General features: G+C 49.4%; 1 protein-coding gene across 1 annotated transcript in view; it reads left to right on the top strand.

Annotated features, from left to right (window-relative positions):
* Positions 1 to 12500, top strand: part of lama1 (laminin, alpha 1) — a 30019-nt gene that overhangs the window by 11724 nt on the left and 5795 nt on the right. Inside the window, exons 18-51 of the mRNA XM_062380117.1 lie at positions 830 to 957; positions 1087 to 1173; positions 1360 to 1571; positions 2330 to 2433; positions 2531 to 2711; positions 2798 to 2934; positions 3210 to 3443; positions 3533 to 3676; positions 3804 to 3986; positions 4157 to 4342; positions 4454 to 4581; positions 4728 to 4857; positions 6371 to 6511; positions 6863 to 6981; positions 7057 to 7146; positions 7582 to 7775; positions 7863 to 8005; positions 8092 to 8190; positions 8343 to 8454; positions 8540 to 8696; positions 8798 to 9008; positions 9181 to 9297; positions 9391 to 9554; positions 9657 to 9795; positions 9906 to 10008; positions 10322 to 10438; positions 10518 to 10700; positions 10783 to 10937; positions 11040 to 11183; positions 11330 to 11463; positions 11632 to 11785; positions 11868 to 11992; positions 12078 to 12228; positions 12309 to 12453. Coding sequence (XP_062236101.1) covers positions 830 to 957; positions 1087 to 1173; positions 1360 to 1571; positions 2330 to 2433; positions 2531 to 2711; positions 2798 to 2934; positions 3210 to 3443; positions 3533 to 3676; positions 3804 to 3986; positions 4157 to 4342; positions 4454 to 4581; positions 4728 to 4857; positions 6371 to 6511; positions 6863 to 6981; positions 7057 to 7146; positions 7582 to 7775; positions 7863 to 8005; positions 8092 to 8190; positions 8343 to 8454; positions 8540 to 8696; positions 8798 to 9008; positions 9181 to 9297; positions 9391 to 9554; positions 9657 to 9795; positions 9906 to 10008; positions 10322 to 10438; positions 10518 to 10700; positions 10783 to 10937; positions 11040 to 11183; positions 11330 to 11463; positions 11632 to 11785; positions 11868 to 11992; positions 12078 to 12228; positions 12309 to 12453 — 4951 coding nt within the window. The remainder of the gene's footprint in view (positions 1 to 829; positions 958 to 1086; positions 1174 to 1359; positions 1572 to 2329; positions 2434 to 2530; positions 2712 to 2797; positions 2935 to 3209; positions 3444 to 3532; positions 3677 to 3803; positions 3987 to 4156; positions 4343 to 4453; positions 4582 to 4727; positions 4858 to 6370; positions 6512 to 6862; positions 6982 to 7056; positions 7147 to 7581; positions 7776 to 7862; positions 8006 to 8091; positions 8191 to 8342; positions 8455 to 8539; positions 8697 to 8797; positions 9009 to 9180; positions 9298 to 9390; positions 9555 to 9656; positions 9796 to 9905; positions 10009 to 10321; positions 10439 to 10517; positions 10701 to 10782; positions 10938 to 11039; positions 11184 to 11329; positions 11464 to 11631; positions 11786 to 11867; positions 11993 to 12077; positions 12229 to 12308; positions 12454 to 12500) is intronic.

Genomic DNA, 12500 nt, shown 5'->3' with positions numbered 1-12500 from the left:
ACCTGTCTCACTCTGACCTGTCTCTCTGACCTGTCTCATTTGTACCTGTCTCTCTGACCTGTCTCTCTGACCTGTCTCATTTTTACCTGTCTCTCTGACCTGTCTCACTCTGACCTGTCTCTCTGACCTGTCTCATTTTTACCTGTCTCTCTGACCTGTCTCTCTCTGACCTGTCTCTCTGACCTGTCTCACTCTGACCTGTCTCTCTGACCTGTCTCATTTTTACCTGTCTCTCTGACCTGTCTCACACTGACCTGTCTCACACTGACCTGTCTCTCTCTGACCTGTCTCTCTGACCTGTCTCACTCTGACCTTTCTCATTGTGACCCGTCTCTTTGACCTGTCTCTCTGACCTGTCTCAATCTGACCTGTCTCTCTGACCTGTCTCATTCCAACCTGTCTCTCTGACCTGTCTCACTCTGACCTGTCTCACTCTGACCTGTCTCTCTCTGACCTGTCTCTCTGACCTGTCTCACTCTGGTCTGTCTCACTCTGACCTGTCTCTCTGACCTGTCTCATTCCAACCTGTCTCTCTGACCTGTCTCACTCTGACCTGTCTCACTCTGACCTGTCTCTCTGACCTGTCTCTCTGACCTGTCTCACTCTGGTCTCACTCTGACCTGTCTCTCTGACCTGTCTCACTCTGACCTGTCTCTCTGACCTGTCTCATTCCAACCTGTCTCTCTGACCTGTCTCACTCTGACCTGTCTCACTCTGACCTGTCTCTCTGACCTGTCTCACTCTGGTCTCACTCTGACCTGTCTCTCTGACCTGTCTCACTCTGACCTGTCTCTCTGACCTGTCTCATTTGGACCTGTCTGTCTCTCAGGGTTGTACTCACAACACCACAGGTCCTCACTGTGATCAGTGTCTCCCTGGTTTCTATGGCGACCCTGCAGAGGGGACAGCCAGTGACTGTCGGTTGTGTCCATGTCCTCTGACGGAACCGTCCAACAGGTGAGTCTTCACACCCGATTCAAACTAAAACTTTATTAGGTACAGACATTTTACTGTGTGTGAGTGTAAATATTTTATTAATATTGTTAATTATTTAAATGTGTGTGTTTGTGTGTTTGTGTGAGTCAGTTTCAGTCCCACCTGCATGTTGGAGTCGTCAGGTCAGGTGTCATGTGACCAGTGTCAGGAAGGATACACGGGGTCAAACTGTGAGAGGTGAGGTCGACGGGTCAGGGGTCAGGGGTCATGGTTTTTGTGTCGTACTGTTTCTGAGGGACAGGGTTAGGGTTAGCTACGAGTCCAATAAACAACCTTCTGACGAGTCAGAGGTCAGAGGTCAGAGGTCAGAGGTCAGAGGCCGTGCTTGTGGAGCGACTGTAACACCTGCGGTTGTGTCTCCAGGTGTGCCAGTGGTTACTATGGTAACCCGCAGATGGTGGGCGGGGCCTGTGTTCGCTGTGACTGTAACGGAAACGTGGACGTCAGCGAGACGGGACACTGTGACATCATCACCGGGGAATGTCTGCGTTGCCGCGGTAACACGACTGGCAGACACTGTGAGGTCTGTCAGACTGGTTACTATGGAGACGCCGTGCACGCCAAAGACTGTCGGGGTGAGACACTGACACACACACACACACACACACACATTCACACTCGCACACACACACACTCACACACACACACACACACACACACACACACACACACACTCACTCACATTCACACTCACACACACACACTCACACTCACACACTCACATACAACACACACTCAGACACACACACACACACACACACACACACACACACACTCACACTCACACACACTCACACACATTAGTCTTGTGAGTGTAACAGCAGGAATGTTGATCTTTTCAAATCCAGATTAGATCCAACCTCTAACCTCTTTGGTTCTGTGTGTCTGTGTGTGTGTGTGTGTGTGTGTGTGTCTGTGTCTGTGTCTGTGTGTGTGTCTGTGTGTGTGTGTGTGTGTGTATTTTCACCAAACTTGTTGAGGAATGTATCGTAACTTTTGAAGCTGATTGGTCATCGGTCAATCATCAAATAATCAGTGAACAACAACCAGATCAATATTTAGACAAACATTCATAATATTTTCTTAAAGATGTTGATAATAAATCCAGGAAGTTTAATTTACACGTTTTTTAAAGTCCTGTTCAGTTTTTTAAAGATAAAGAAAAAATACGTTTCAAGTTTTGTCCGCTCAGACCACAGACTCATGGGAACTGTGGAGGGAGGGCGTGGCTTCTGTTGTGTGGGAGGGGTCTCCTGTCTGACTTACAGTTGGTCTCTCTCTCTCTCTCTCTCTCCCCCCTTCCTCTCTCCCTCATTCTCTCTCTCTCTCTCAGAGTGTGGCTGTGTCAGTGGCGCCCTCTCCAGTGTTTGTGATGTCACAACAGGTCAATGTACATGCAGAGAAAAAGTGACTGGACAAACCTGTGACCGTTGTCAGGTGAGACACACACAGACACGCACACGTACATTGACACACACACAGACACACACAGACACACATTCACATGTGGGCTGATATACGTTTTTGTTTTCAGTCTGGGTTCTTCGGGCTGCAGAGTGGGCGGGGCTGCAGGGCTTGTAACTGCAGCCAATCTGGATCTCTCTCTGAGGCATGTGACGAGGCCGGCCAGTGCCGGTGTGTGGAGGGCGTCGCCGGACACACATGTGACTGCTGCCATCGGGGATACTATGGTTTCAACGGCCACGGGTGCACTGGTATATAGACAGACATCAAACCATGGTCAGCTGATCATTTGTTGATGCTCATCTCTGATTGGCTGTGTGTTCTATTTGTTAACCAGCATGCACCTGTGATCACACCGGTGGGAACTGTAACCCTGACAACGGAGAGTGCATCTGCCCCATTCACACAGAGGGAGACACATGTGACAGGTGTGAGACAGGTCACTGGGGTCACGACCTCACCACCGGCTGCAAGGTACACACACACTCACACACACTCACACACACACAGACACACACATACTCACGCTCACATTCACATGCTCAAACTCACACTCGCACTCACACACACACACACACACACAGACACACACATACTCACGCTCACATTCACATGCTCAAACTCACACTCGCACTCACACACACACACACACACACACTCACACACACTCACACAAACACACACTCAAACACACACTCAAACACACCCTCACACACTCAGGTGTGACACTAACCTCTCTTTCTCCTCAGCCATGCAGTTGCAGCACAGCAGGAAGCTCCGCCCCTCAGTGTGATGTCATGAGCGGTCAGTGTCCGTGCAGGGGGGGGTTCTCTGGTAGGTCATGTGAGCAGTGTGCACCTGGTCACCATGGCTTCCCGGTGTGCGCGGCGTGTGGCTGTGACTTGTCGGGAACAGAAGAGACGTTGTGTAACACGACGCTCGGAGTGTGCGACTGTCGACAAACTGGAGAGTGTTTGTGCAAGGTAAAGTGTGTTCAGTGATCCCTAGTGGCAGCTGAGGCAAACTACACGTCATCAGTTAACCATCAGTGAACACGTATGTGCGTGTGCAGGTGGGCGTGTCGGGGCGGCGCTGTGAGGAGTGCGTGTCCGGTTGGTTCGGTTTGTCGACCATGAATCCAGACGGCTGCTCGAAGTGTTTCTGTTCCGGTCTGAGTCGAGTGTGTGAAGAGAAGGGAGGCCTGAGCAGAACCCCCGTGAGTACATCCAGAGTAGATCTATAGATCTATTAATATATACCATATAGACACACACTGTACATGTAGTTTATAGACACCCTGTATAATACACACATATTAACCCCTCTCTCTCTCTCTCTCTCAGATCACCCTGGATCACTCTCCCGCTCTCTTGTCATTGGTCAGTCAGTCGAACCTGCAGGGTGTGGTATCTGGAGTTTACCAGCAGGGCGGCGGCGACATGCTCCTTGACACCCGGCATCTTAACGTCAGCAGACTCACTGGCCCCCTCTACTGGAGACTGCCCGCCCAGTTCGAAGGCACCAAGGTACTGACCTTTAACCTTTAGAAGTTACAATGGCTGTGCAAGTGATATACATAATTATATATAAATATATACCAGTCCTCCTTAAACCATATCCAGCTGTGATTGGGTGAGAGGTGGGGGACACCTGTCTGTCTCTAACCTGTCCCTCTATGACGTGGTGTTTTGTGTAGCTGATGTCGTACGGCGGACTGTTGTCTTACATCATCACCTTCTATGCTGAAGAGGGTATGGGACTGTCCAATCAGGAGCCTCAGGTTCTGATGAGGGGCGGGACTCTGAGGAAGCTTGTCATTTACACCGACATGGTTGCCCCTAGCAATGGCGTCACCACTCAGCATGACATCAGGATGACAGAGGTACAGCTGCAAGGCATCCTGGGAAATGAAGGGGAGAGAGTACCATATATAATCTTACCTGCGACAGTGTATCATAAAGTGTTTGTGTGTGTGTGTGTTTGTGTGTTACAGCACAAATGGAAGTACTTTAACTCGGTCTCAGAGAAGGCGGTGAGTCACTCTGACTTCATGTCCGTCCTCAGTCACGTCCAGTACGTCATCATCAAAGCGTCCTATGGGACCAGGCTTCAGCAGAGCAGGTACTTCTACACATGCACAGCACACAGATACACTTATATACATTATATATATGTGCTTCACTTCATTGGTCAGTTTCTCGTTCAGACTCTTAGCTTGAGGTGATTGGTCGCCATGTTTCTTTGTCATTTCCTGTTCATGTTGTCAGGATCTCTAACATCACCATGGAGACAGCGAGAGAGGTGGAGTCAGAGGAAGGGTCAGAGGTCACGGGGGGTGTGGCCAGACTCATCGAGTCCTGCATTTGTCCACCTGGATACATGGGACTGTCCTGTCAGGTAACGACCAATGAAACCATGTGAGCTGAGGCAGCTGATCAGGACCTGTCTGTCTGACCTGTCTCTCTCTCTGCTCTGACCTGTCCCTCGTCCTGACCTGTCTCTCTCTCTGACATGTCCCTCGTCCTGACCTGTCTCTCTCTCTTCTCTGACCTGTCTCTCTCTCTTCTCTGACCTGTCTGTCTCTCTTCTCTGACCTGTCTCTCTCTCTGACCTGTCTCTCTCACTTCTCTGACCTGTCTCTCTCTCTTCTCTGACCTGTCCCTCATTCTGACCTGTCTCTCTCTCTCTTCTCTGAACTGTCTCTCTCTCTTCTCTGACCTGTCCCTCGTCCTGACCTGTCTGTCTCTCTTCTCTGACATGTCCCTCGATCTGACCTGTCTCTCTCTCTTCTCTGACCTGTCTCTCTCTCTGACCTGTCTCTCTCTCTTCTCTGACCTGTCTGTCTCTCTCTCTGACATGTCCCTCGTCCTGACCTGTCTCTCTCTCTTCTCTGACCTGTCTCTCTCTCTTCTCTGACCTGTCCCTCATTCTGACCTGTCTCTCTCTCTCTTCTCTGAACTGTCTCTCTCTCTTCTCTGACCTGTCCCTCGTCCTGACCTGTCTGTCTCCCTCTCTGACATGTCCCTCGATCTGACCTGTCTCTCTCTCTTCTCTGACCTGTCTCTCTCTCTGACCTGTCTCTCTCTCTTCTCTGACCTGTCTGTCTCTCTCTCTGACATGTCCCTCGTCCTGACCTGTCTCTCTCTCTTCTCTGACCTGTCTCTCTCTCTTCTCTGACCTGTCCCTCATTCTGACCTGTCTCTCTCTCTCTTCTCTGAACTGTCTCTCTCTCTTCTCTGACCTGTCCCTCGTCCTGACCTGTCTGTCTCTCTCTCTGACATGTCCCTCGATCTGACCTGTCTCTCTCTCTCCTCTGACCTGTCTCTCTCTCTGACCTGTCTCTCTCTCTGACCTGTCTCTCTCTCTTCTCTGACCTGTCTGTCTCTCTCTCTGACATGTCCCTCGTCCTGACCTGTCTCTCTCTCTTCTCTGACCTGTCTCTCTCTCTTCTCTGACCTGTCCCTCATTCTGACCTGTCTCTCTCTCTCTTCTCTGAACTGTCTCTCTCTCTTCTCTGACCTGTCCCTCGTCCTGACCTGTCTGTCTCTCTCTCTGACATGTCCCTCGATCTGACCTGTCTCTCTCTCTCCTCTGACCTGTCTCTCTCTCTTCTCTGACATGTCCCTCGTTCTGACCTGTCTCTCTCTCTTCTCTGACCTGTCTCTCTCTCTCCTCTGACCTGTCTCTCTATCTGACATGTCCCTCGCTCTGACCTGTCTCTCTCTCTTCTCTGACCTGTCTGTCTCTCTCCTCTGACCTGTCTCTCTCTCTTCTCTGACATGCCCCTCGTTCTGACCTGTCTCTCTCTCTTCTCTGACCTGTCTCTCTCTCTCCTCTGACCTGTCTCTCTATCTGACATGTCCCTCGCTCTGACCTGTCTCTCTCTCTTCTCTGACCTGTCTGTCTGCAGGAGTGTGCAGCAGGTTATTTCCGTCAGCCTCAGTCGGAGTTGTCACGTCAGAGTCAGAAGTTGATGTTTGTTCGTCCGTGTGTTCGATGTCGCTGCAACAACCACAGTGAGAGCTGTGACACGGAGACTGGAGAGTGTCAGGTAACACGCTTACACCCAACAAAACACGCTAATACAGCACAGCACGCGAAAGCACATGCTAACACACAACAACACATTACAACACACGTCAACAAACGCTAACAGACGTCCACAGATGCTTACAAATGACAACACATCCAAACATATGTTAAAACATGTCAGCAAAAGCTAAAACACAATAACAAATTATAACACATGCTAACCAACATTAACAGAATCCAACTCATTTTGACAGACAACGACATCCCAACACTTGTTAACTTACGCTATAACACGTGTCAACAAAGGCTTACACACTCTAACATACACTAACGCACGACAACACGTCCTAACCCTTGTTAACTTTTTCAGGACTGCGAGCGACACACCAGCGGGCGAAGCTGTGAGCGGTGTGCCCCAGGGTATTATGGGAATGTCAGTGGGTCAATCAGTGACTGTTCACTCTGTGCCTGCCCCCTACGGGACAACAGGTAACACTACACACTGATTATTGATTGATGGGACTAACTTTATGTTATGTCACTAATCTGAGCTGTGTTGTGTAGTTTCAGTCCGACTTGTGAGTCACACGGAGCGGCCGGGGACTATCGCTGCAGCGCCTGTCACACGGGGCATGAGGGGAGATACTGTGAGAGGTGAGTAAATCCATCAGGCTGTGACATCACGCTGTGACATCACGCTGTGACATCACGCTGTGACATCAGGCTGTGACATCACGCTGTGACATCAGGCTGTGACATCACGCTGTGACATCAGGCTGTGACATCACGCTGTGACATCAGGCTGTGACATCACGCTCTGACATCACGCTCTGACATCACGCTCTGACATCACGCTGTGACATCAGGCTGTGACATCACGCTCTGACATCACGCTCTGACATCAGGCTGTGACATCAGGCTGTGACATCACGCTGTGACATCACGCTCTGACATCATGCTGTGACATCAGGCTGTGACATCACGCTGTGACATCACGCTGTGACATCACGCTCTGACATCACGCTGTGACATCAGGCTGTGACATCACGCTCTGACATCACGCTGTGACATCACGCTGTCATCCTGCAGGTGTTCTGTTGGTTACTACGGTAACCCCTCATCACAAGGAGGGAGGTGTTCTCAGTGCACATGCAGCAGGTGGGGCTCCGCCCACTCATTGTGCGGCGCACAGACAGGACAGTGTGAGTGTAATCCTGGGGTCAAAGGTCAATCATGTGACCAGTGTGACGAGAGACACATCCTGCAGGGAGGAGAGTGTGTTTGTGAGTATTAACACACACACACACACACACACACACGTTGCTAGTTGCTTGTTGTCAGAGGTGAACAAAGTGTTGTTTAAACTCCAGCATGTGACGATGAGTGCACCGGCGTTCTGCTGACTGACCTGGACCAACTGCACGTCCACTTCCTGTCTGTCAACGTGAGCGGTGTTACCTTTGCACCATACCGCCAGCTGGTGGTGCTAGAGAACCAGACCAGAGACATGCAGGTACAGACATAAACAACCAATCAGAGCTCAGCTAGCAGCAGCACGCAGCCTGGTGATGTCATGTAACAAGCTTCTGGTTTGTTCAGGTGATTTTATCGGAGAAAAGTTCCGTCGGTGTTCACATGTCCAGAGTCAAAGACGAGTTGGGTCATGTGACCTCTGACCTCAGAGCGCTGCTACCGCAGGTAACAGGCCAGCTTACGTTTACTACCTTACTAACCTGTGGAGGGTTATTTATGCATATTGCTTACGTTATTATGATTGTTATTTAATAAAGATGATATTATATTGTTTATTGATGAAGAAAGGTCCTATCTCTGGTCTCTTCTTCAATCAGGTCACACATCTGTCTCACCACATGACGGAGGTGGACCTGTCTATCAACAACAGCCTCTCCCAGGGTGCACTGCTGCTGCAGAGTATCAGCAGCCTTCAAGACAGTATTCAGGGTAAAAGAACCCTCCAACATAACAGAGACATAGACAACAGGTAGACATGATGATGTGAAACTACTCTGACATCTGATTGGTACAGTGCTACTGAGGGAGGCGGAGCATCTGAACCAGACCACAGAGGAGGAGCCTGAATCAGCCAATCAGACACAACATTTGGAGGAGTTAGAATTCATGTTGGAAAACATGAGAGCCGTCAATCTACAGGCGGCCAACGCCACAGCTCATCAGGAGCTCAGGTGCGTTTGATAAAAACTTCAATATGATTGTGGAACATGTTTCATCTTTATCCTGAAGTTTCAAATTAATTTTGTTCTGATGTGCTTCTCTCTCTCTGCAGCCTATCAGAGTCTCTCGCTGACTCGCTGCAGGTGGACTTCCTGTCCAGCAGGGGGCAGATGGACAACAGGCTCCACCTCCTCTCCAACTCCCTCACTGATGCCAGGGAAACGCTGCAAAACGCACACATGCACTTAAACAGTGCTACACAACGAAACACAGAAACACACAATCTGCTGAACAACACACACACTCTGCTGCCCCAATACCAGGTACACACACACACACACACACACAGACACACACAAATTGTTGCTATTGCCTGCTGATTAACTGTCTCTCTGTCTCTCTTTCTGTCTGTCTGTCTTTCTGTCTCTCTCTATCTCTCTCTCTCTGTCTCTCTCTCTCTCTCTCTCTCTCTCTCTCTCTCTCTCTCTCTCTCAGTCTGTCTATAAGCATCTGACAGACGAGTGTCTCTCTGTCGAGGGAGTGATGGAGGAGAATCAGCTGATGTTGGACGACAGCATCAGTTTGATAAATGACTTAACAAACACAACCACAGTGAGACAAACACTTTATATGGAGTAAATCAACAACAGTAACAACAACAGTAACAACAACAATCACATAACAAACACTAACTCACCTGTCCAGCAGGTGGAGGTGTTGGCCGGTCAGCTGGATCAGTGGCGCCCCCTGTTGAGGGAGCAGGTGGACAGTTTGGTAGTTGGACTTAAGATGACAGATGCTCTGGAGAATGTTTACCGTGCAGAGAACCACGCCCATCAACTACAAAGCCACGCCCACTCCCTGTACAGGTAACTGTGTGTGTGTGTGTGTGTGTGTGTGTGTGTGTGTGAGTGTGTCTGTGTGTATGTGTGTTTCTGACATTAACTTTAAAATAAACCTCTCTGTTCCAGCTCTCTGTTGTCAGTGTGTAACAGTTCCCAGAATGGAACCCAATTGGTCCAGATGGATAGTGACATCATAGAGCGGGTTGAGTCCGCCCAGCAGGTGGCATCGGTTGCCTATGACTCCGCCTCCCACGCTCTCAATATGGTACTAAAGACAAGAAACACTCACGATGACATCACGGTCCATCAAGACTAATCTGTTCATTCAGAATAACAACGAGCAGCATTTTGACACACGTCTGATTTCTGTTACAGACCGACCAATCAGAGCCGCCGTTGTCCAAGGACGTCAGAGCCAATCAGAACATCAGCTCCGCTGTTTTACAAGAAAGTCGACGAATCAATGAGACAGCTGAAGGTGTGTTTACCTGAGTGTTTATCTGAGTGTTTACCTGTGTGTTTACCTGTGTGTTTACCTGAGTGTTTATCTGAGTGTTTACCTGTGTGTTTACCTGAGTGTTTATCTGAGTGTTTACCTGTGTGTTTACCTGTGTGTTTACCTGAGTGTTTATCTGAGTGTTTACCTGTGTGTTTACCTGTGTGTTTACCTGAGTGTTTATCTGAGTGTTTACCTGTGTGTTTACCTGTGTGTTTACCTGAGTGTTTATCTGAGTGTTTACCTGTGTGTTTACATGTGTACACATTAAGACTAACGCACATCTCTCTTCCAGACCTACAGCTGAAGGTCTCCATGCTAACCAGCAGACTGGGACTTGTCAGAGACAATGTCCGTAACTCCAGCCTCCTACTCCGTCAGCCAATCAGAGAGCTGCAGAGTCTCTCTAACGGTCAGTAGCTTCAGGCGATGCCTTGTTCAATACGACAGGATGATGTGTTGATTGTTGATAGTTTTGTTTCTTCCACCAGGTTCATCTGTGTCACTGCAGCAGGCTCAGCTTCGGACTGCAGCAGCACACTCTGGCCTGCAGGTGGCACTGCAGCAGCTGGAGAGACTCAAAGATCAGCTGCAGGATTCTTCTTCTGTGGTGGAGAACACAGTCAAAGCAGTGACAGAGACCAACCAGCTGGTGGCGCACACAGACACCGCTGGTACGTCAACAAAGTCTTATCAGTTGAATTTACAAAATAACCCTCTCGTAATACTGGCTTCTCCCATTTTCTCTGTGTTCAGCCAATGATGCGCAGCGTAAGCTTGAGGAGGCGGAGCATCGTACGGAGCATCTGATGGAGCGCATAAAGCCACTGAGCATTCTGGGAGAAAGCCTGAGCCGGAACCTTTCGGACATCAGGGAGCTGATCGATCAGGCTCGTCGACAGGCTGCTTCGGTACATGACCACAGACACGTGCTCTGATCAAACCATGAAGATCCTCACGACTTCCTCACCTTTCACTCAAACTGACACCAAACGTTTTGATGATGTCATCAGATCAAGGTGGCGGTGCAGGCGGACAGAGACTGTGTTCGATCCTACAAACCTCAGATTGACTCCAGCAACTTCAACACTCTGAGTCTGATCCTGAAGACGACGAGTAAAGACAACCTGCTCTTCTACCTGGGCGGCAGCACCACAGTAATAACACTGACACACACACACACACACACACACACAAACACACAAAAGTCTTATCATCATAACAGGTAACTTTCATTATTTGATCTCAGTTTTTTAACTGGACCATGTAAACTTACCATTTGTGAACGTCCTTGTGTGCTCAGGTGGACTACCTCGCTGTAGAGATGCATGCTGGGAAGGTTTCTCTGTTGTGGGATTTGGGGTCAGGAACTAACAAACTGGAGTTTCCTGGACTCGACATAACCAACAACAGGTGGACCAGAATCAACGCTACACGGTAACTTCACGCCAACACACTGATCACATGATCACCAAGCATCACAATCATCAGTGATCATGTGTCTGAAAAAGCAGATGAATGAATAACTTGGTTATAACAGTTAGTTAAACTCCTCCTCCGGACTGGTTAGTGATGATTTGGTCATATGTGATGTCACGTCCTCAGGTTCGGGGCGCAGGTGTCTCTGTCCGTCCACCAGCTGGACTCGGAGGTGTCTCTGGTGCCCGCGGTGAAAGGTCGATCGGTGGGACCGTCCCGAGTTTTAAACATCGACAGAAACACAGTGATTCACATCGGAGGCCTGGGCGCTCACTCTCAGGTAACCAGTGTGTGGAACTAATCGTGTGTGTGAACATGTGTGTGGAGATGAACATGTGGTAATTGTGTATGTGTGATGTCAGAGCCCCGCAGCGCTGAGGTCATCGAGCTTCCAGGGCTGTTTTGGCGAAGCTCTGCTCAACGAGAGGAATATCGGACTGTGGAACTACGACAGCAGAGAAGGAACATGTGGAGGCTGCTTCAGCAGGTAAAGCCCAGAGGACACACCTGCAACACATGTATGATCAACACAACACATGTATGATCAACACAACTCTCTCTCTCTCTCTCAGTCCTCAGACAGAGGAGACCTCCTTCCACTTTGATGGATCTGGATTCTCATTGGTCCAGAAATCTCTGCGTTCGACGTCCACGTCGATCGTGTTTCAGTTTAAAACTCTGTCGCCGGGCGGGTTGCTGCTCTACCTGGCTTCTAACAACACGGTACCACACACTCAAGGTTTACATTGAAGCTCTTATTGTGAAAAGAAGCATAGACATGACCTCCTTCGTTTCTCCTGCAGAGAGACTTCCTGTCCATTGAGCTGGTGGAGGGGCGTGTCTGTCTAACCTTTGACCTCGGTTCAGGCGTTTTGATCCTGACGTCCAACAGGAAGTACAACACAGGAGTTTGGTACAAGATCACGCTGCAGAGGAACAAACGCAAAGGTGTGACTAAAGCTATGACGTCATTTAAGTAGTGAGTGTGTTGGGGG

This window comes from Platichthys flesus, chromosome 21 (genome assembly GCF_949316205.1).
Source record: "Platichthys flesus chromosome 21, fPlaFle2.1, whole genome shotgun sequence".
In the NCBI taxonomy this organism is placed as follows: Eukaryota; Metazoa; Chordata; class Actinopteri; order Pleuronectiformes; family Pleuronectidae; genus Platichthys; species Platichthys flesus.
Note: the sequence above shows the minus strand (reverse complement) of the source record. Positions and strands in the feature narration are given on the sequence as shown.